We start from the raw sequence: 25,220 nt of genomic DNA on the forward strand, positions 1-25,220 counted from the left end.
TTAACTTAACATTGTTTTGAATTCTAAGTCCTCAATTTTTGTTGAATAACAAAATTAACTATTAGAACCAGGCTTTTAGGCCAATTATTACCAAGCTTCATGTGTTTAATCTTGTCCATGATGTAACATCCATAAATGTGACGTCCATGATGTAACATTCATGACAACCTTAACATCAAGCTTTTTGAGTGAACTTTCGGAACTGATAAGTTTTGTTGTCACAGATATTTGTTACTCAGTCAAACAAAAAAGCACCTATGTTATTTGTTATATCAGGCTTATATAAAAGCCATGAGAGAAAAAAAACGTGAAAAAAATCACTTGAATTTTCATGGACGATATTTTTGACAGTTGCACATTTTTCTGAAAAACTGTAAAATGAAAATACTTTGGTTGATCTTAATGGAGACCTTTAGTTGAACTAAACATTTAACGTTACACTTGATCTTTAGTAAACTCAGTTGTCTGAGTTATGATTAAAAGATGATTGCATCCATTATACCTATATAGGAGTCTTTTAGTAGTCACTTACTTTGGGTACCCCCCTCAGTAGTGCATGATGCAATCTGCACTAGGTCATGACGTTTTTTGAAACTTCAGTCCTTGTGCATTATGGCTCTGCACTTAAAATCCTTGAATAGTTTATTTTAATAATGGTCTTTTTCTTTGTTCTCATGTGGAATGACCTTTATATGCTTTTATAAGGCTACTAAACACTACCCACAAAATACCCCTATAGGTTATCTAGTTCAGTGCATAAATTAGTGGTGACTTCATTTCATTTCAGATCACCAGAAGGTGGCGAAGGTTTTAACGGATTTACACGTATACAAGTTAAGGGTAGCAGGGTAGCACATTTGAAAAACAAAGTCCATTATTCAGGGCTGTTATTAGTGGCCGGCAGCCAGCGATCATTGCCAGCTACTCTGACGAAAATCACCGGCTACTTCACTCACAAAATGACACCAAAAGTTTAGAAACCGAACAAATCTGACCAGCATATTCATTTCCCTGGTAAAAATGCGAAAAGTAAAGCATCTTACTTCCAAATTGCAGGCTTTTCTTCCAAGAAAAGTAATGACAAAGTAGATATCTCAATACATCATAAAGTCCACACTGTGTACTGAGTGGTTACCAGGACTCCTCTCTGTTGTTACATAACATTTCAGTGTGACATTGCACGTGACTGACAAGCCACATGCATGCCTACTATTTTTTATCAGCCATCTACTTCAAAACTTACTTAGAGTAACTAAGTAAAACAACTGATTGATCATTGATACTATTCTTTTCAAGAAGCGAGACTTGCTAGAATTTCTCTGAGGAAAGGCAATTCTTGGCAATGCCAAAACGTTAAATTCATTTTCCTTCTGGGGGCTTTTCCCCCTGGACCCCCAATGGCGCTCTGCCCCTGTACCCTGCTGGGGGCCTCAGCAGCCCCCAGACCCCTCACCTGTGGAGAGGGGGGGGCTTTGGCCCCCATAGCTGTCTACTTTCAAAATATCTCCGCCTACTTCAAATCTCATTGACAGCCCTGATTATTTCATCATTCACATCAGAGATCCGACGGCAAATCTACATCCCTAGCAATCCTAAGGTTAACAGGAAGTGATCGGGTGACTGACTGAAATTCGCACCTATAACAATACTTCTGAATAATCAGAAGTGAGAATGGTGTGGAAACAAGCCTGCAGCTACGTAGTAACAGTTAACACACGTAAGAAACAATCCGTTTTTGTCAACTGTTGGAATGTCTAGTACACCAGCACTAGAGCTACTCCAAAAGAGGGTTAACTTAGAAGTCACACATTTCTTCAATTTCTAGTAATGATGTTTACAAAAGAGCACAGAGAAACCCTTTTACCTTTTGTTTCCATATTTTCTTCAGTACCACACTCATCCATAACATGCCCCTGAATCTTTTGTTTACTCTCTTCCACAGGTTCAGCAACACTTTCCACATCCTGCAAATAGCAAGCATGATTATTTTTTAATTGGTGACTTTCCCTAATGGTCATAGATTCAAGATGTACTGTGTACATTAAACAGGGTTTGAAATTGAAAATGACTGGTCATCAATAGGACCAAAAAGCTTGTATTGGTGACCAGAATTTCGCACCTGGTTGCCAGCAGGCGACAAATCTTTGGTCCCCAAGTGCCTTTTTACATGGAGATTACGTAAGCAATCTATAGGGTTTTAGCTGTGGTGCAGATTATGCAAATGATATGCAAAATTGTAAATCTATTATGTTTGAGGAGGAGCAATTAGCTGCCCATGGAGTCAGTAATTTACTGCACATTCTCACAATAAAAAATAAGTCGTCCACATTTGAAGTCAGAAGAAGAGTTGAGTGCATGTATTACTGATGTTTTAACAAAGTTCCAGTCTATTTCTGGTTAAATGGAACAGGAAATAGCAATTGAAAGTATGTTAATGAATCAAGACATACTTGTTGTGTTGCTGACTGCATATGGGAAGAGTTAAATATTACAAACATACATGATTGCAAGCCAGCAACATAACAACACAAAGGAGTTTGTCTGTTTATCAGCATCACTAAAGACCAGACTGCCAAAGCAAGATCACTTGGAATCAAGTGTATGTCCTTGCTAGACATAAACTTTGATGGTTTTTCTTTGGCAAAACTTTACCAACAACGGATATCGCGTCTGCATGTTGTTATGAGAAAGATTTACAATTTTCCCGGAAATCTGAGCTGCCAAAGTTCATACTTCTGGTGAAAATTAGTTGGCTTATTTTTTTCTGCGGTTCGCGGGTGGGAATGAAAAATTTGCAGAGATCAGAGCCGCGCACTTGTGCTCCAACGTGAGCCTGCTCACAACTGTGGGTGTGGAATCCACCGCAAGAAAAACCTGAACTTGAGGACAAACTCTCCATGCTATGCAAATAACAGTGAAGAAACATAAGTCGCATTGGAAGAAGAATCCCAGATAGTGAGAGCAGGAGAACTAGCTAGAACTTTTTCGAACTGAAATCCAATCCAAGCATTAAAATTTCATCCCCAGACAAAAATTTTTGCGCTTCTTCAAGCTGATACACTTTGGCACTTGAATAGGCTGATGAGCTATCTTATCGCAAAGTCACACAACAGTTGTTGAGAGAGAAAAACAAGCCACATAAGCATCAGACCGTGTGAAAATATTTATTGTGCCGCAAAAGAATATCCTGAAATGATACAACCTTTCTTGATTACCAGGATGTTCTTCGGGCCTTCAAGGAGCAGGAAAAGACGCTACAGAGGCAGCTTAAAACACAAAAAGAAGGGAAGTTCAAATGAGGATTGATTCCATGAACATTCTAGTAGAAGAACTGCCTCCTGTAGGAGAGGGAAAAGCATTTGTGGTGACTGCCATCATCGAGGTCATCGCAACTCTGCACTGAAACCATGCTCCTTAATGAAATGCAACAAGAACACGTATTGCGGAATAAAGGAAAGACACCACAAATATTTCAGCCAGTTGACTGCACCTAAATTAGTGTGAAGAGATGCTGTCGATCAACTTGAAGGTCAATTGAAGTCCATGGAACAGTTCTCTACGAGCAGCAAATACCAGTTCATCAAAAGTGTAACATCACGAATGTACCAAGCTGAAAATCATACAAAGCAAACAAAGCTAAGTTGATGAGAGATGTACAGCTGCTAAAAGTGTCTTGAGGGAAAATCCTCCCTGTAACGACAAATGACAGTGAAGAAATTAAAAACTTGATTTTGAGATGCAAGAGATCCAAGCAAATTCATGACGACGATTGTCCAAAAAGAATGAGTCCACATCAGTTCTCTTAGCAGAGTTCACATCCCTCATTAACTTAACTTAAGGTGGCTCAATAGGGTAATGATTTATCATGTTCCACACGCTAGTGTTTTTGCATTCATTTTAACACCAAGTCCTCTCAAACTTATTAAAGTGATTCATTAGTATTGCATTGCGCATCCCTACCACACACAATTTTAGAGTCATTAGTGCACGCACATGAGCGAGTGCGCGAAATAGTTAGTTAGTTCTTTGCAGCTCCCATTTGCAAAGAGAAAGAATTGTTTTGTTTATATTCAAAATAGAAAGTCTAGACCTTAGTGCTAATTTGCTGACATCACAGTGCACAATTAATTTTATTTGTAAAACTGAAACGGGTGTGAATTTTACATGAGAAACAATCGGCAAGGAAGCCTATTCCAATAAAAAAAAGAAAGAAAAAAAGACGATAAAATGGGTACAGTTCGAAAAGTTTAAATTTACCTTACGAAAAGTTTAAATTTACCTTTAAAATTTTTACCAATTATTTTCCATTCCACTATACTACACTCCACACCACACCATCCCATCCCCTTAAACAATAATTTTCACTTGCTAAAATGAAACTACTTTTTATACAAAGCATTTCTACAAAAACATTTTGCATGAAAAGGTAATGGATAACAAATGGATGATAAACATTACTGTTTTCTTCTATGTAATGTAACAAACTATTCACAACACTCTCAATGATACACCAAGATAAAATATGACGCAATAAATTAATGTACCCCCGCTTCTGCACAGGGGAAGGGGGTGCTTCCTCACAAAATTTTAAACTCAGGGTGCCTTTAAGTTTATTCCAGTGCATTTTTTGCACCCATAACTGATTTTGTTGAATGCCACTGTACACTTATTAACAAGGGTTAGTGTCGAAAAACTTTGTGAAATTAATTGCATTTAAAGTTTTAGCATCTGATGTACTTGGTATATGAGACCCTTTCCATGTCTGGTGCATCTAACAAAAGCAATGAGCTGATGTGTCTATTCTTACTGTTGATTCTTTACCCCTAAAGTTTACAAAATGGATACATTTTCCTTGAATTCAGTTTTACAGAAAACACTTGGTTTCGACCCCCTCAACCCCCAAGTTCATTTGTGCTTTCGTAATGAAAGAGAGCTGCAGATGAATCAATGGAATTAATATAATATTTCCATGAGGCAACTTCTGTTGATATCTTTCCTTTTACATAAATAAAGTATCACAACAAAGTCCGTGGTCTCATTTCATTTCCTCATTGGTTCGCTGCTACCCTGGGTGCCAGACGCAGGTTCCGGTGTCAGTCATGTCTCTATTGAGACCTGTGCGAAAAACCTCTGGAGGCAATGCCAAGCCAGTTAATATCTGTCTATTCCAGAATCTGGACTGGAAAGCTGATTGGCTCCTAACGACTTCCCAAGGGTTTTCTAATCTAACAGACACAGTGATTGGTTTCTAAGAATGGAGAATGTGAGCCTGTAAAATGTTGCCAATAATCTGCTTGTCACTTGGTGACGTGATGATCGAGATGGCTCATTTTGAGGTTGATTTTTTTGTGCACTGAAAGGTTTGTGAAATATCAAGATCTGGACAAAGCCGTAACAAAAGTTCCTCAAAACATTCGACGGTGTTGACAATTTAAGCACCAATTGAAGGGGTGAGTGCAAAACCATGCTAAGTGGCGATTTGGGTGAAAAAAAAAATTTTCGAGAAAGGGCTTGAATTTTGCATGTGGTCTTCAATGTAATAGAAAAACGCAGCCCTGTATTTTTGTCGCTGGTTTTTGCTTTGTTTTCGAGTTATATTGTATGCAAAAATACTTGGCTTTTCCTAGCCATGTCTTTAGGAGTTTATTTGATGAACAGCAAACAGGCAGACTGTTTATAGTGTATGAAGTCAAAATCAAATCTCACAGCATATATAGAGCGGAAATCCGGGAACAGATTGTTTACATCAGTTATTGTGACATGAACACAACACGTGAATTGATCGAGCGTCAAATGAAATACATCAAACAAAAAAGAGATGTGCCGCATTAGAGCTCTGTCAACTAATATCTTAAGCATTGTGTTAAAGTACCTTGTATGCCTGCCTGGTAGTTGAGAGGCATCATAAAGTCTCGATAAACCTGTAAGTCATCAGCACATTTTAAAGAATCAAAATGTGTTCTGAAACTTTGAAGGCAGTTGATATACTGTATATCATGTTATCGGCGTTCTAAGTCAGATCGAGCCAGGCAGCAAAGTCCAAGAGCAGTTCTTGCCCAAGAAAAATACCCTCTGGTGAGTTGTGGCCCAATTGCCAAGCGTTGCTAGCGTCAAAGTTTGGAAAGCGAGAACTGGTTTTAGACTTAAAAAAGTTGTCTTGTATCAACCGCCATGTTTTACCGCGCACGAGATGTAGACCCTTCCCGGCATGCATTATGATCACATTCTGCGGACATTTCTCGAACTGGTAACTAGATTGTTTAAACATTATAATTGTAACATACATCTGTGATCCAGGTTGCATTGACTTTATTTCAAATTGACATGATTTGTGGTGTTTTGAGCTTCTGAGATCAGCAGACATGCAGATGTATGGAGACCCGCATGCTGCGCAGAAGGGTTAATCTGTCAGCCTTATTTATAAAGCGTTTTCACGTGAAGTCATCAAATTCTTAAATCCAAAACTAAACAGCCACCAAAGTTGTTATCCTCATCAGGCATAAGAGGTACCAGCGCATTTTGAACTTCGAAGTCATGGCGGTTTGTGACATAAAGCTACCATCACGTTTGTCAAAAACTATGTATTTATCTCGTGATTTTTAGCCATTTAAGATGTTGCCGTATTTGGAAAAGTGGTTATTGAAATTTTTTTTTTTTATTTACACCTTTTTTGACCTGAAATCAGCATTTTTGAGCTTATACGTTGTGTGAAATTACCATTTTCAGGAGCCCATCATGGGCTCCTGCCATTTTGCTGTTTTCTAAGTGAAACCAACATCCTTGCTGTCACGCGTTAATGTCAAATCAGCATTTTAACCTATTTAGACTTGAAATCAACATCATTGAGCTTATACGTTGCATGAAATTACCATTTCGCTCTTTTCTAAGTGAAATTAACATTCTTGCCGTCAAGCATTAATGTGAAATCAACATTTTAACCTATTTAGACCCGAAATCAACATCGTTGAGCTTACACGCTACGTGAAATTGACATTTTGCTGGTTTCTAAGTGAAACCAACGTCCTTGCCATCACGTGTTAACGCAAAATCAACATTTAAACCTTTTTTGACCTAAAATCAACATTTTTGAGCTTATATGTTGCGTGAAATTGACATTTTGCTGCTTTCTGAGTGAAATCAAAGTCCTTGCGGTCGCGGCAGGCCGATCCTTTGTTATGATAAACCGAGGCGAGACTTTGACAAAGGCTTGGCTTGGCTAGTATAACAAAGGATCGGCTCTGTTTATCGTAACTAAGGCCCGGCTCCGTTTATTTGAAGGCCTCGGTGGGAAAAGGGCGTTAGGTATTTTAATCAAAAGTGAACTTGGTCGAAAATGCTCCAAATTTTGCATGCAGTTTTGTTAAGGTATGTTTAGCAATGTCCCATAGTTTTTCTGCTAAGCTTCGCTTTGTTTGTGAGATATCGCGTATGCAAAAAAACCACTCAGTTTTCCTAGCAGCATCTTTATAAATGAAGCAAAAACCAGCAGGAAAAATACAGGACAACATTTTTCTATTACACTGAAGACCACATGCAAAAATTCTAGCTCTTTTGCAAAAATTTTTTTTCACCCAAATCATCATTTAGCATGGTTTTGCACTCACCCCTTCAATTAGCAAAGGGATGGAATTGTGAATTTTATTCACGGCAAGGATGTTTGCCAATTTTGCCAATAGGATTTGGGAAATTGTTGTTATTTCAACTAATCCTTGGACTCTGTGTTGAACTACACAATGCTGCCAATGTCTGACCAGAATGGTGACTTGACCGGCCAAACACTTCACTCGCTGGTCATGTTGACTGGTCATGTTGACTGGTCATGTCATGTTGAGACTGTCACGTTCATTCTTGAATAAACAATCAAATCCTCAACTGTAAATCTAAGATTTTTCATCTCTTTTTCATTATGACCACTCACACGAAAACATACACCAACAGGTATCTGTTTGAACAGCTAAAAATTGTTTGCTTGCTGTTTGTCAGTGTCATGCATTCAAGATCGATGGGTATGCCATTCAAACGGCTGGGGTTATCCATTCAGAAAAATATTCAGCAGTTCAATCAACTGCTGCCATCTATTCAAAAAGAATTTTCATCTGTTAGGACGGGAGAAGTTTTCAATTCACAATCCAAAACTATTCAGCCTTTTGAACAGCAGAGGTTTTCTGTACAGCAAAGGGAATCCAATCAGATTCAGCTTTTCATGACGCTTTAGATTTACCTAACTGTCACACTCTTGTCACAGAACATCTCTCTTTGTTGGCATATATTTCAAAGGTATTGCTCTAAAGATGTCAAGATATTTGTTGTTTCTTTCACTTTCACTGCACAGAAATCAACAAACAAGATGCCAAAACAATACTTTTCATTCTACTGTCAAGTAACGTGTTGTTTCCAAGGAACTTAGACACTGTTGGACTCCGGGACATCAAAACACACATTTTGCGGTCTGCTTTATTTCCATCAAGCTGTAAATGTAACTTAAAGCACAAACCCAGTATCTAATTTACATTTAGAACCAACCGATAAAATTTACTGTTAAAAAACAGACGAGGACAATAATTATGTACCAACAAAAAAGCTGAAGGCCTCATCAGTATCTATATCTGTAAAGTTATTTTGTTCGTGAATGAAATTTGAGACACTCTCAACTCATTGCTTTGCATGTGACCAAAATCTACCAGCTATCAGTAGTAAAATCTACCCAACGATGGTCATTACATACTGTGCAAAAAGAATGCAAACAATGAACTTCGGCTATTGTTCATGCAAAATATCATAGAAATTTCAAGTGAAGAATCGTGATTTATCAGGCGATATTTCAAAGAAATTTCATTGAGTGATACAAAAATTTGCTAATCTAAGAACGATACTTTGATGAGATTTTGCCAGTAATGAAACAAAAATTTGCATAGCTAAACAGAGAATCACAATCCCAAAATAATATTTGAGTGTTGGCAAGCGTATGGTATTTATGAATGAATGGAAGGGACAACATTGTACAAACAGCACTTTGATTACCTTTAAAACAATCAAGCTTAAAGTGCCACTAACCCCCAAAATTTTTATCGCTAATATAAATTTCCTTTTTCTCCTGATCACCACTGCGAAAAAATGATCGTTGTAGCTATTTTCATTAATTTTCTATGAATTTTTAAAGTTTGTAAATTTGCCCTTTTCCATGTTCACGACCGAGGAAAAGTGGAGAATGGGACGAGTTGGCTTTTGACGTCACTTTGGGAATAACAAAATTTTCTTTCTGAGAAGAATGTATGCGAACATGTGATAGTGTGTGTCAAAATCCTTGCAGAATGCAAGGAAGATATGTTCTTAGAGGCTGTAGCAATACAGGATGCGTAGAATAGAGTATTCCTCTTCATTCAATACCTCTATCTCGATGAAACTCTACCAGAAACGAGAAAAAGACCAAAGAAGTGGGCTGATCTGTGCAAAGCTTAAGCCGGGGAGCCATTGAGGATTTCTTCGATCTCGGGTTCGCCACTACTGTAAAAACCTAGACATTTTCATGGCCTGTATATTCTTCTCTATCTCTAGTGGAAAGCTTGAAATTGTCAAGGTACTGCATAAGACAGGAATTTGGGATAAGCTGGAAGCCATCTGACCATTTCGAGTGCAAACGATCCTCCGAGTTCCAGACAAAACTGTAGGTGACGAAATTACACGGTAAATTAAACGCATTGCGTTTTGAAATAGAGACTTGTCTAAATGAATAATAAATGAAACCTACGTTCTACAACGACATGAAGAAGATTGTTGAGGCTTCAAACTGGTGAACTAGCTATGTATTTGTGGATTTTAATAAAACCACACGCACGCCGGAGGTCGCCTGTAATCTGGCCGTGTTTCTCAATGGCCATTCCGAATACAGAATTGTTTTGCTCTTTGAGCTTCGCCTTTGAGGAACGAAATACATCTAAATTACAAACTTAGAATGCGTCAGGCATTTATAAATATATGAGGAAAGCGAAACAAATGATTAAGATTAGACTCTATAGCTACCAACGGAGTTTGTTGTGCTGAAAGAAGAATGCGCTTGTCAGTCAACCGAAACACAAACTAACAAGTCAAGGACTCCCAGGTTATTAACGTGCGTAAAATGGACATTTCATTCAAAATAACACTGAAGTAGAAATGTATTCATTCAACTGAAAGTACACTGACCCTCTTTTCAAGATCTTGTCGAAGGATTTTTCATGATTTCACTAGTGCGGAATATGCAAATTTGCGTAGCTTGTGTTTGACACAGTAATTGAATATGCATATACTACGGTCGGTTGACAATAACGAAGTGAAAAGTTACCTCACCTTCAAATATTGTTTGCCGACATCTGCTTATCTCTTATGTTAAAACTATTTTCAATCATTGATCTGGAGAAGTAGGCAAGAGTGGAGTACGACTGCATCGCATTTTAACTTGCATTTCGGGGGAAATTAATATTTGAATGTAAAAGTGTTTTGACACTCCGAAATTTGCACGTTCCGTAAAGTCAAATTACCAACTCTTCATGTTCATTGACATCTTTATAACTCTTTAAGAGCTGTAAGCTAACTCCTCAGTCATTGTTTGTACCTTTATGACCCAAATGGACCGGCAAATTGTCGATCCCAGCCTAAATATAATTATACAACGTGGCCACCTCGACTGGTGACACGCACTTCAAAATGGGAAAAAATATGTACTTCGCAGCTGTCCGAATCGTTGCTAGACTCCGAATTGTAATGCTAGATGATACAGTTCTTTCACTTAAAGTTCTTGTCCAGTCTTGATAAAATATGAATCACAAATAACCCGAAAATGTTTTGATTGCCCTAAAAGTTCAGTCAAAAGTCTCTTGAGTGTTTTGGCCCGGTTCCCGAAGTGACGTCACTAGTAGCCTGACCCAGATCCCACTTTGCGAGGTCGTGAACATAGAAATTTCGTGTTTAAACGCCTGTGGAAACGCGGGGATTTTATCAATCGAGATAATTTTTTCGCAGAAGTAATCAGGGAAACTAGTAGATTTTATTAAAGGAAAAGAAATTGGGGGTGAGTGGCACTTTAAGCAATTAAGCTGAGTGTCAACACAACCTGAATGAAACTAATCCAAAGAATTCACAAGATATTCAAAAAACCTATAAGCTTCACGTTTAAGCTTAATGTTTATTTGATTGACAGTTTGTCTATGAAGAAATCAACAGTGTGATGCCCTTACCATTTTGATTGACAATAACGTTCGATCTAAGCTTACACTTTCCTCTCTCGTCAAGTCCTTCAACTTTCCTTTGCTGTTTATCATTCAAAAACAACTTAACATGTCAAGTCTCCCGTGGAGGCACGGTGTTAACCTCTGCTCTTGTAAATGAATGCCTAGCGTGCACCAGTAACGTCAAGAAGTGCCTTTGAATTCCCTCACCCATGAACTGATGCCATTTGGATTTCATTCCATTGTTTGTCATCCATGTAAGGAAGGTAGGTCCCAGTCTTCAATGAGTTGAGTGTGTTTGTAACAGGTGAACGAAACATAATTGGGGTGAAACAAAAACTTTTCTTTTCCAGTTCAGACGTTTTTAACTGTACACTAGTTCATGTCTACAAGCTTTTTAATTTAAAAGGGAGTTTTATGTGGGTGATGAAAGGCAAGTTACTGGTTATAATCATTCAAAGTAGTCGCTTTTCGTGCCTTTCTTCATGGATCCAGTGAGTTTCAGTTTCTTGATTACACGTGTGACAGTTGTTAAAACTGACTTTCAAATCTTCTCCTTTAAACAACTTAAACATCTCTGCTGGATGAAGATTTTGTCTATAGAGACTCAATTCAAGTTTGTGAGTAGTTTGATACGGAGGGCATGATTGCTCAGGAGTAACTGACGATCGATCTTCGAATGCATGGATATAAACAATGGTTGCCATGTTTACGTGACCATTTGCATCACACTGTGAGCATGGAGATGAAGTCTCAGGAGAGTTGATGAACTGGGTAAGTTTGAATTTTGAAATACATGTACAGAAGGATGTTTATATCTGTTTTCGGACATTGTTTATAGAGCGAATTTTCAAGCGACTTTTCACTACACTGCGAACTCTTTCTCTTGAAAGTTCATTATTCTCAACGATATTTCATGTGAATATTCGCATGGTCTTCAGCTGGAATTATTGTTTTGATTAAAACAATAAACCTTTCGAAAATTCCTCAAACTTCGTATGAAAAATCATTTCACTCGAAGTTTCTTTAAGTTCATTGAAAAGTACCAAATTTCGTTTGCATTCTTTTTGCACAGTGCTGTAGTTCTTCGTGAACGAAAACTCTCTCTAATATGACTACAAGAGAGTTTCGATTTTTTACACTTACACTTTAGAACTTAATTAGTCACATCGTTAAGAAACTTCCCAACACTTGTTGTATAACTGTAGCCGTATTCGTAGTAATGTGATGACTTGTTGTGTGTTTGCACAAGTGAGAATTGAGGAAACAGAAACTTCTTTGGCTATATTTGTTTACCCAGTTATTTCTGAAGCCCAAAATTGAAGGGCCGTATGTAAGAATGTCCCCTAGATTTTTCGGCCATTTTTGAAAGTGCTCAAAACTAGCTGAATTTTGGCATGTGGGCTTTGTTTCACCTGAGAAACATTGCTCTGAAGTTTTTTTTCACTGGGTTGCTCTTCGTTCTCGAGAAATAACGTATGCAAAAAAAGCATACACATAATTCAAACTCTTGGGCTTATGCAGTAGTCCCTCCTTTCATGCGCTCCTTGCCCCCAGAATTTCACGCGGCTGTTTTTTTTCTCGCAGTTTTCTTTCGCATCATGCATAACAGACTAAGCAAAAGAGGGACTACTCGTAGTCTAAATTTTCCAGTACATAATAAAGGAATTTCTGTTACAGTGTATTATCCACCCCCAAATCTTAGTTTAAAAGCTGAAATAAAAGGCACTCCACTAATCCTACCGACAGCAAAGGAAAGCAGCAAAGGAAAAGTTCCTCTCTCTGAAATCAACACCTTATTATCTGTAACGATATTTCGCAAAGCTAATTACCTCACCAGAAATTAATATGTTGTTTTAACCATATACTTGTCATATCACGTGTGCAACCTGCTTGTCTATCCAAAATTGTATGAATTGAACAGATGTTATTACGAGTTTGCCCCTGAGTGCAAATTTATCTGTCACTGTATAAACCAAATTCCACCCCAAAATCTTTGTTTAAAAGCTGAAATTAAAAGCACTCTGCTGATCCTACAAACAGCAAAGGAAAGCTGCAAAGGAAAAGGTACTCTCTCTGAAATCAACACCTTATTATCTTTAAAAATATTTGGCAACACTAATTACCTCACCAGAATTAAATTTGTTGTTTTAACTGTATACTTGTCATATCGATTAAAAGCACTCCGCTGATCCTACAAACAGCAAAGGAAAGCTGCAAAGCCTTCACCTATCACCTATGCGACTTACTTGTCTATCTAAGCTAGTATGTGTGGAGGATATGTTCTTAGGTATGGGTCACACTTGACCAAAAAACCACAGAAAATTTAAAACCGCAACCAGAAAGCAAAAACTTGCGTCAAACTGAGTAGGGTCGCACTAGGGTGGAAAAGTGTCAGTGATAACAACTCAAGTAGACCAGATAATTATACGTTCATCCACATGTTGTCGGAAGACAGGAGCTTTTAAAACCTCCTGAAAAAAATCCAACAAAAAATGCATCCCGTTGCAGCATTGCTGATAACTATCACAGTCGATACTTCTGCTTTTCATTCAGTTAAATCAGCAGCATTGTCTTTCTTTTTCCATCAACAGCATTGTCTTTCATATGATGGGACACTGTTAAGTACGACAACAATCACGTTTTAGAGATCAGTTATACCGACCACTACCACCAGAGAAAATACTTGTGTTAAAACTCTATCGCCTGGGTCATGGAAACTCGTATGTAAGCATTGAGCCATCGAAAAAAGTGGGGAACTGCAACGGATGGTAATGGTTGTAAAATCCACGTCCATCCATGGCAAAGAATAAGCGCGAACTGAAGCAATATCGCACACTTTTTTAATTTAATCACAAAATGTTCTGTTAAATTTTCATTCACTGACAAGAGTTGACAGTTACCGCTGTGATTCCTATTGTTCAGCTGGAGTTTTCTGAAATCTGCCTGTCCCACCCAAGCACTACGGTGTCTTTGATGTTTTGGCCAATTTTTGAAGTTTTTGCCAACTGGAAAAGTTGAGGTCGCACTTGGCAATGTCCCCCGATGACAGGTTTCGGCTGCAAAGTAAACAAATTCTGGCAAAAATTTGCCAAGTGCAACCCATGCCTTATTATGAGTTTGCCCATGAACGCAAATTTTTCCAATACTGTATAAACCAAAATCCACTCCTAAATCTTCTTTTAAAAGCTAGAATTAAAAGCACTCTGCTGAATCTAATTGTCTCATTTACTGACTCCCTGAGTGCATTTCGCTTCCACAGAGGGATAAATCGTGCGTGACATAAGCGTGATGGACAGTAGCGCAACAAAATAAGTGAGAAATCACTATCCAAAGGAATGCAGCACGCCAGCTTAAAGCAATGATGTCACACAATACGTCATCACTTAAAAAGGTAGAAACTCAACTCAGTTACCACTTCTCACTGACTTATGTTAATCACTGGCAAAATCGTTTACTATTAACATGGAAGGAAAAATTGATCGAATTAGCTAAAGTCGTGGAAAGTATTCCGACGTGTTTTGTTCTACCAAGTTGATCCTTTGCCATTGGAACATGGCCAGAAAGTAAAAGTGCTGTGGGGAAAAACAAAAAAAGAATTCTCTGCCATTGTAACCTGTTACCTAGTCCACGAGGAGACAGAAAATCAGAAACCGTCACTGAATTGGGTCCATGTCGAGTGAGGGCTAAGCAAAAGTTGCTATGTGTTTGCTTAAGATCAAACCATTCGACTCAACTACATTCAGGATCATTCTTTTATGTTATTTTGTTGTTTTCTCTAAGAGAAATCAACATCCTTGCCGTCGTGCGTTAACATGAGTCAACGTTTTAACCACTTTTGACCTGAAATCAATAAATTTGAGCTTATATAAGTTGCGTGAAATTGACATTTTGCTGGTTTCTAAGTAAAATCAAAGTCCTTGCGGTCGCGGCGGGCCGATCCTTTGTTATAATAAACCGAGGCGAGACTTCGACTTGTAACAAAGGCTTGGCTTGGCTATTATAACAAAGGGTCGGCTCTGTTTATCATAACAAAGGCCCGGCTTCATTTATTTGAAGACCTCAGCGGGAAAAGGACGCTAGGTATTTTAATCAAAAGTGAACTTTGTTGAAAACGCTCCAAATTTCCCATACAGTTTTGTTTAGGTATGTTTAACAATGTCCCGTAGTTTTTCCGCTAAGCTTCGCTTCATTTTCGAGATATTGCGTATGCAGAAAAACCACTCGGTTTTCCTAGCGGCGTCTTTATAAACAAAGCAAAAACCAGCGACAAAAATACAGGACCACGTTTTTCTATTACATTGAAGACCGCATGCAAAAATTCAAGCCCTTTCGTGAAAATTTTTTTTTCACCCAAATCGTCACTTAGCATGGTTTTGCACTCACCCCTTCAATTACACACGTGGATAGGTTGAGTTTTAGAAACATGCTTTTGGATTTCAAGAAATCAAAATAAATCAAAAGTGTAGTCTTGAGGAAGATGCTTTACATGTACATTCATTGCTTTTGTGTGTCAAGAAAGGTGACCTTAATCGCTTAAAAGATTTCTTAATGAAGGTTCCTCGTTCCTGTCACACTCTCTTAATTTCAAAACTTGAAGAGAGATGACTAGAAAATTATGTTACTTCTGTTTTGTTTGAACTTTGACCACAGGAAGTTGATAGAAATAGTTAATAACGTGGTAAGTTTCACGTGGGATAACTTAATGTGGCCTATATGACAACTTTTCGAAACCACACCATTTCACAATGGCCGGATTTTGAGGAACTACTCGAACCTGTCGAATGAGCGATTTGAAGGATTTCAATGATTTTCAAAGATCCTGAATATGTTTTCTTGAGGCTGACAACATCTCCTAAAGGTATTTAAAGTAAATACCACAGTAATTTTATGGTTAGCTTGAAATTAGAAGCGAAAATTTGAGGCACAAGACCTAGAGGTGTGGAAAATCCAATAATGTTTTCCCCTATTGTTCAAGTGGATTATCACTTGAAATGCATCAAATTTTCCCTCGAATTTCGGCACGATTTTTCAATGAAAATTCACAAAAACAAAGAATGAAATTCACACATTTCACTTGCATTACTTTTACACAGTACTGTATATTGGTGAAGTAGAATTGTGTATTAAAAAAAATCTGGAACATGAGAAGTACCCAGCGCAAATGCTTGAAGTAGCTGGTGACTTGCGCCAGGTGCCGGCTAAATTTGAAAACCCTGCAGCAGAGCAGGGAAAAGGGAACAGCCCACCTTCAAGTGCTCCCTCACTGTGTGGGTTGTACCACTAGACTCAACTTCCCCTAACCCAAGCTGTTCCATCTTGACTTAGTCTGCTGGTCAATAATTTTTTCCCACGTCTTATTTCAACTGAGTATGAATGGCAATGTCACGGAATACAGTGGAACCTTGATTTAATGAACCCTATATAACGAAGTCCTCAATATAACAAACAATATTCCTTGCCCCAGTAATAGTAAAATATATGGAAAAGAACCCTGTTACAATGAAACCTTGCTATAGCAAACATATTTTGCCAGTCCCTTGGTCTTTGCCATAGAAAACTGTTAGGATACTGATTTAAGCCACAGCACATTGGTAGCTGGAATCACCTTTTGCTTTGCTTTGCTTTGCTTTGCTTTGCACTGCAACAATATCACACAATGCAAACTTCAGACAAGAAATGACACAAGAAGAAAAATGTTGTGTTGTTTGAAAAAAAGAAAAAAACACACGGGTCAGTTTTTTGTTTTATTTACAAACCTGCACTTTGTTCTCATCTTGTTCCATTTCCACTGCAGGTTCCATTTGCTTGGTTTCCTTTCGACTACTTTTACCAACTTTAGATCTCTTAGATTTTACGTGAGTAGCAGATTTCTTTTCAGTGGATTTGTTTTTCACTTCACCACCCTCAACATCCTTTCCTATCAATCCAACATGAGCCTGCTTTTGATGAATTTTTTCAGCAGGAGAACTGGGCAGATCCTGGCTTTTGCTACTTCTCATTTCAGCTGGATTACAAAGTACACTTTGCTTTGCATCTTTCTTCATTAGGATTTCAGTGTCTGTCTTCTCTCCCGGAACTGGTTTTACTTTTTCTCTTGTAACTTTACCTTGTCCTTTGATGATCTCAAGAGCTTTTTTCTTCATCTCTTTCTTTCCTGTTTCTTTCTTAGAGCTGTCTTTCATGGCATTCTTCAAAGTTTCTTTGCTTTTGGGACTAGCTACCTTTTTGCAAACAGTCTCCACTGTTTTCTCTTCTTTTTCCTTTTCTAAAACTTCCTTAGTTTCAGTTGTTACTGACTTCTGTTCTTCCTTTTTCTTCAATTCTTTGTCACCAGTTTTGGTGTCAGAATCATTCTTAAGACACTTCATATCTCTTTGTTTGTTTTTTAAAGAGTCCTTTTCCTTTGCCTTTTCCTTGCTTACACTTTCAGTTTCAAGCTGACTTAAATTTGGGGCTTTTTCCTTCTCCTTAAGTTTAATTTTGTGTCGCTCTTTTTCTTCCTTCTCCTTCATCTGTAGTTTTTCCTTATCAACATCACCTGACTCTAAATCAGTGGAAGGAGCAGTCTTAAGCGTCTTGTCATTGGCCTTGGTTTGACACTGACTTGAGCTTCTTGAGGTTTGACCACTTGAAGAACTGTTTTCTTTGGCTTGACTGTCCAGCACATGCCTTACTTTAGAAGTACCATTTTTTTCATCACTGGTTGCTTTTCTTTTTCTGCTAGGTGCTGAAACATTTAGAGAAAAATTAACTTGATTAGCAAAAACTTACACGATAATAATAACATCAGTTTGTCGGTGACGGTAGTTCTAGACAGAACTGTTGTTGGTGACTGACATTTCCACAACCTGACCTGAGTTGAAGCCACCTTCAGATTCAACTGAAAAGTGTTTGTTAGTTCAGTGTCATTGACTGACAAACACTTCAGTCATGTCTTGAAGTCTTTCTCCTACCGTTCAAATATATGAAATTTATACTGACAGTACATTCCCTCCCAAAATGGATGAAGCGCTCTTCCGAAAAATACAATAAAAAGGTACTTCAACCATCTGGAATCTCAGTTTGACTCCCTATGACTTCCAATGAAAGAGATTTTATGCTTTTACATCTTCCCAGAAGTTTACCAACTGTCTACAGGGCATGAAATTGCGACTGATATGATCGCATGCATTCGCCACAAAATGTTTAGTACCTAAAACTTCCTCCTCTACAGTCGCAGTTTTGCAACTAAGATCCTGGCCAAAAGTCCTTGAGACGGTGTGATTTCAGTTTAATTAAAACAGTTTTACTGTATGCAATGGGTTATAGCATAAGAATTGCGATATGTGACATTCCAAAGGCAGTGGTGAGGGGTGGGTAGGTTTTCTAGGTAAGACGATAGCAGAGCAGTTGATGATTTGGTAAGTTGTCGCTCTCTAAGTACTTTTCTCATACGGATCGCCATGTTACAGTACCGGTCAAATGTAAGTTGGTAGTCTCGACTCGAAACTCGATCCTCGATCCTCGATGCTTTCAAGAATCGAGAATCGAGTTTCAAGGCTCAAGTTTCGAGTTTCAAGTTTCAAGTATTGAGTTTTGAGTTTCAAGACAAGAAGAATTTTTTGAGAAAGCGATTTATATCTCGAATTCGTAACAATAGAAATAAACAATACCACGCATCGTGCAGCTTCCTTTATTCGTGCAAGAGAACATGTATTTCATATTAACGTCCAAATCGTTAGTCTGGAGCTGAAGTCTTGAATCGCAATTATATAGCATTCGTCGCGTAGAAAAAACAACACACGCACGAATCAACCAAATTTACAGAACGCAGCCTGCAAGTGTAGGGGTGGCAAATGGTAAAATCCGAGACTTGCCGAGGAGACCATTGTTTAAAAATTCGAGACCGAGACTTAAACAATTTCGGAAAATCCAAGCCCGAGACGTGAGATTCATGCACTCTTGGTCGCTTGAAACTGGATCTCATTTAGGGAAGTGGTCAAAACTATTATACAATCAATAACTTGTAGTTTATTTGAACTATCAAAGTAGCAGTCACAGATAAACGCTAACTATTTGGTTATGCATTAACATTTTGACCTTTTTATGGCCTATCACAACCCGACTTTAAGCTACTTTCGAGGTCACATGCTGTCATCAACTTCCGGTCAGCTAGCTTCAAACATTCCATAGCTTCTCATCGACGATCATCCATTAGTCTCTCGAGCTTACTACGCGATCTAACTTCAGCTGCTAAATATTGTTTGACCTTCCGTACTGGTTGATATAACACGTTATGGACAAGGAGAGGGTGGAGGACAAAAAACGGCGAAAATGCAAATGTAAGTAAATTGTTAACTTTGTAATTATTCATACATGATTATTCATTATTATTCTCGTGTCTCCAGACATTGACTATAAAAGATGTATCTTGAATAGCTCTTGCTACTCATAAGCATCGATTTAAGGAGGTCTACATATGCATTTGCTTGTGTCTTTGTAAGGCTTTTACTCTAAAACTGTATTGGCTTTTATTTTAACCGCGCAATGAAAGACTAATGAAGCGTCATAGTGACCGGCTGTCATAGTGTGAACAAATTCGCCGGCAAATTATTTTCTTGCACAGGCCACCTGTGTGAGTAACCTAGTAAAACAATAATTTCGACCGCGAAATGGATAAAAACCTAGGCTTGATACTGGAACAAGTTTGACCAGTTGGTGCAAGATTGGAGACCATACTAACCCTGTGATGCAGCAAAAATGCACATATACTCTCCAGTGGGGGGCCACCACTCTCCAGATTCAAAGGACTGTTTGCTGTTTCACTATGAGTTCACTGGCATGGTTAAGTTGGATCAAGTTGTAAGTAAGCTAAAAGCCGAGGAATCTATCAGTTATGTTGATGATGATTTTCATCTGGAAATTGATGAAGCTATTTACCTTCCGTGTGTGATGGAATTGAGCCCAATTCCTAGGAAAGGACCCTCCATAGAAACGGAAGTCAGAGACAAAAATAGTGCCAGTACTTCCAGAGGGCAATCACTGAATGAGGCTTCCACACAGATATCACCAGTACAATGTGGTATAAAAGTAAAGTCTTCACATGTCAAGTGGCTTAACATGCAAGGACGAGGAGTTTGACGCATGTTAACCCTTTGAGCTCCAATCGCACATATACGCGTAATTGATGGTCATTTTCTTTGTACCAATTGTGACGTCATCAATTTCAACGTCATTACATATTCTTGATAGGCAGATAGTAGAACTAGGCTAGGCCTGTTCATACAGTTGTCAGGTTTAGATATTGACGACATTCCGACGTTGCAAATCGAAAAACATTATCAGTTTTGGTGCTAAAAGGGTGGTAAAATGGTTCACTATGCCTATGATTGATCAAGGTCCATTTCTAGGCTTCGCCTGTAATTAACATTCAACTTTCCACAGCAGCCAGAGAGAACATGCAACGCAAAAGGTAGCCAGACTAAAAGGGCCGAGAAAAAACAAAGGAAAGGGACAACAAACAAAATTGAGAACGGGTAATGGCACCAAAAAGAAGTCCAAATTTTGGCTTATGCACATGCCCGGAATTGAAATATTGCTCAATTTTGCACGTAATCCTCGAAAAATCTCTCCTTTTGGTAAAAAACAGCTATCTTAGCAAAACTTAGGCTTATTTAGCGTCATGGCAGCCAAAAAACCTGACTAAACAGTAAAAAACAGTATTTTTGGCGAAAGTTTGGTATTCAAAGGGTTAACCCCGACTGGGCATTTTTTAAAGTTCCCTGACAGTTGGCAGGTACCCATTTATACACGGCTAGACAAAGGCCCTGTGAAAGGGGCGACCTGCACCGTTTACAAGGTTCTTTATAATTGGCCAAATGAAACAATAAAAAAAAAAAAGAGGTTAACAACACAAACAATAACCCTAGCCCAAAGAAGCTGAAAGAACAAAAGAGGTGCAGATTAACAAGAACGAATCAAAATAGAGGTTCTAAAGAGGTGCAGGTCAACTGCTGTGAAAGTAAGGTGTTTAGCTTGCTCTAGAAGGCAACACGGCACACGACTCTCGAATGTGAAGTAACTTACCACAGAGGACGAGGAGAACAAAACGTTGGATGATTACCAAACACATGGTAAGAACACTACATAATGTAAGTAAAGCAAAATTAAAGTAAGCATGCAGTTAGTCATTTTCTTTAAGACGTCTTATTTAGAGGTTATATCTACATTTGTATTTTCTACGACCTCTAGCAGTTCTCCAGTTGACGTAGTGCTCCTTTACTGCAAAGACCATTACTTAGCTCTTATTAACCGAGCTGGAGGTCTGTATGGGAGAATCTTGACCGAGGTTGTGAGTACAGACCGAACGCAGTGAGATCTGTACACATGACCGAGGTCAAGATTCTCCCATACAGACCGACTTAGCTCGGTTAATAAGATGTTTATTATATGGCAAAGAAGGAAACTTTAATTTGTTTAATGTAACTGGGTTGCTGACATTTTGCTTGCGAACAGCGATCAGCTTAACTTAAACCTGCCGAAATTTGCTCGTCTTCTTTACTTTTGTTTTTGTCATCAGGCTTTTTGGCACTTCCATAAATGATTGAGACAAAAATAAAAGAAAATGGTGAACATTTTTGTATTTTAGTTGGCTACTTTTTCAACGCAAAATAAAACCGGTCTACAGATGCCGGTCAAGATGGGAAAATCTAGACCGCGGCCAATATCGATTTCAGCCAATCAAATTCGTGAATGCGGTAGTTCCCAGTCCTTCTGAGACACAGCCATATAATAAAGTAAAATATTGTGTTTGTTTTGCGAAACGGTATTCTACAATAGCTTAGAATACACCGTCTAAGACAGCCGGTATATTCCAGACTACAATCGCACATCCTTAGGCTAACTACTTGTAAAATCTAAATCGAGTTACTTGAATTCTTTGACTTAACCGACTCAAAATACAGTCCACCGACTATGTTTTCGTGCGATTTCAGCATCAAAGCGTGCGCATGGTTATTGTCAGCGTAAACCTGATCAAATGAGCATGGGCGCGGGCTGAGTGAATATAATAGGAGAAGTAAAAGTTCTGTTCTTGCTGCCATTTGCGTAAACGCTACGCAGCAACACTGACTCTGCTCGCTCAACGTGATAACTTTTGCTGGAGAACCTCTGCTAAAAAAGCAAATCCGAGACTCCGAGACCTTGCGAAAAAAATTCGAGACTCTGAGACCGAAAGAAACACATGAAAAACGAGACTTCATGACTCGTTACAAAAGCTCCCGAGATTCCGAGATCGGATCAAACATTTCCGAGATCCACGATTTTCTGGATACCATTCGCCACCCCTAAGCGTGAAATGATATTTCTAGCTCTTTCCAGTTCCAGCAAGCTCAAATTTCAACTTGCTTGCCGTATGCAAATTTCTAAGTGTTACTTCAATTGTACTGCAAATGATTTTCTAGCCAAATATCGTATTTAAAAAAATACTTATCAAGAAACCGTGCATGTAACTTGAACATCGCCTGCATTTAGCGGACGGCTTTTCGGCTCTCGTTTGCATTGACAGCCCGCAGTGATTGTTTGAATTTGCGTAATGTTCATTTTCATGATTTTCACCGATTATGTTTGTGTGCGACTCAATGAAACTGCGAAACTTGTATGGCAGCATTAAATTACTCATGTCATGTGAACTTCTGTTACATTAAGGCATGTTTAACATAACAACTTGGTTTAAACTACAAACAAAACTTCCTGTGCCTTTGTAAAAAACCTAGACGGATCCCAGACGATAAGACTGTGTTGACTCTTTTTGTTGACTTACAATTACAGGTTGCCTAATCAGAATCGTTGCTTCCCACGGCTAGTAAAATTCTAGGTTGAGTGAAGCAGAAAGGTTTTCCACTGACTTATTCATTTTTTTTTTTTTTAACAGCTTTAACAGTTGATATATCTTAATTTTTGTGACATTATTATAGGTAATCGAACAATTGATCTTACATGTAACTTCAGCGGAAGATAAGATCTTTCAATTTTGATGTGCATTTTCTTGTCTGCAGGAAACAACCCGCTTCGAGAGTTTCTAAGTTCTATCGAGCCGTAAAAACAAACCCAGCGTCAAATTGAAAACTGACCGGAAAAGTTCCCGTGAAATCATCAGCGAATGGATTAAAGATAGCTCTGAATCGAAAGAAATGTGTTCATACCAAGCGTCAAAACAAACAACCGATTGGAAGCTGGCGATATCGAGTTGCGTACGCACCTCGAGAGTTAACGTTTCTGATTTCTATCGAGCCCTTTGTACAGTTTATTTAAACGAAACTCAGCCTCATCTTCAGAACTGTTACTCTGTTGTTACTCTGGATTGAATGATAATTAACTCCAGATCGAAAGAAGCTCAACCAAGGGACAAAACAATCAATTTAACTAAGCCAACCAATTTACAAATGTAGAGTCGCCTACCGCCTCTGGAGTCGCGACTCACAAATTTCTCTGTCTCCAAAAGTAAACCAGCAAGATTGACATGTACAGGAAAAATTAATCGAGTGATAAATTCTTTGTCACTTCGACTCGAAACTCAAACGACTCAACTCGACACTTGAAATACTCAACTCAAAACTCAAAGGACTCGACTCGAGACTCGATACTCGAAGTTTTCAAGTTTCGAGGATCGAGGATCGAGTCGAGTCGTTCGAGTTTCGAGTGACTGTCAACTTACATTTGACTGGTAATGTACATGGCCAAATGATGTGCTTCTTATTGCAAGAAGAATGATGGAGCAATTTCAAGACATATTGTACCTGTTCCACCTTGCAAAAAAATCATGTGAAAAAGCTTGAGAGCCATGGAAACAACACAAAAACTATCAAATATCAACATTAATTAACCTCTGTAGCTCTCTCAAAGTCCAGATGAAGAAGCTAGTCATAAAAGGGGATAAGTGACAATTTTGGTTGCTTTTCTTTTTTCTTGCTCCAAATTAGCTGAATTTTTGCATGTGGTCTTCAATGTAACAGAAAAACGTGTTCCTGTATTTTTGCCGCTGGTTTTTGCTTCGCTTTATAAAGATGCCGCTAGGAAAACTGAGTGGTTTTTTGCATACACAATATCCTGAAAACGAAGCAAGGTTTAGCGCAAAAACTACGGGACATTGCTAAACATACCTAAACAAAACTCTATGCGAAATTTGGAGCGTTTTCAACAAAGTTCACTTTTGATTAAAATACCTAACGCCCTTTTCCCGCCGAGGCTGCAAATAAACGAAGCCGGGCCTTTGTTATGATAAACAGAGCCGATCCTTTGTTATAATAACCAAGCCAAGCCTTTGTTATAAGTCGAAGTCTCGCCTCAGTTTATCATAACAAAGGATCGGCCCGCCGCAACCGTAGGGACTTTGATCTCACTTAGAAAGCAGCAAAATGTCAATTCCACGCAACGTATAAGCTCAAAAATGTTGATTTTAGGTCAAAAAAGGTTTAAATGTTGATTTCACGTTAACGCGTGACGGCAAGGATGTTGGTTTCACTTAGAAACCAGCAAAATGTCAATTTCACGCAGCGCATAAGCTCAATGATGTTGATTTCAGGTCTAAATAGGTTAAAATGTTGATTTTGCGTTAACGCGTGACGGCAAGGAGGTTGATTTCTCTTAGAAACCAGCAAAATGTCAATTCCACGCAACGTATAAGCTCAAAAATGTTGCTTTTAGGTCAAAAAAGGTTTAAATGTTGATTTCACGTTGACGCGTGACGGCAAGGATGTTGGTTTCACTTAGAAACCAGCAAAATGTCAATTTTACGCAGCACATAAGCTCGATGATGATGATTTCAGGTCTAAATAGGTTAAAATGTTGATTTCGCGTTAACGCGTGACGGCAAGGATGTTGGTTTCACTTAGAAACCAGCAAAATGTCAATTTCACGCAGCGCATAAGCTCAATGATGTTGATTTCAGGTCTAAATAGGTTAAAATGTTGATTTCGCGTTAACGCGTGACGGAGAGGAGGTTGATTTCTTTTAGAAAGCAGCAAAATGTCAATT

At 38.4% G+C, this 25,220-nt stretch overlaps 1 protein-coding gene across 4 annotated transcripts in view; it reads right to left on the reverse strand.

The window, feature by feature from the left end:
* The window catches only part of LOC110055160 (uncharacterized), a 105,484-nt gene that overhangs the window by 64,835 nt on the left and 15,429 nt on the right, over nucleotides 1-25,220 (reverse strand). For all 4 annotated transcript variants that reach the window (XM_089286673.1, XM_020761531.2, XM_089286672.1 and 1 more), the window contains exons 3-4: nucleotides 16,964-17,934; nucleotides 1,865-1,964 (exon numbers count right to left, since the gene is read on the reverse strand). In XM_089286673.1, the coding sequence (XP_089142799.1) occupies nucleotides 1,865-1,964; nucleotides 16,964-17,934 (1,071 nt within the window). The remainder of the gene's footprint in view (nucleotides 1-1,864; nucleotides 1,965-16,963; nucleotides 17,935-25,220) is intronic.

The sequence above is a fragment of the Orbicella faveolata genome, unplaced genomic scaffold, assembly GCF_042242905.1.
Source record: "Orbicella faveolata isolate gen_17 unplaced genomic scaffold, um_ofav_v1 contig_14, whole genome shotgun sequence".
Classification (NCBI taxonomy): Eukaryota; Metazoa; Cnidaria; class Anthozoa; order Scleractinia; family Merulinidae; genus Orbicella; species Orbicella faveolata.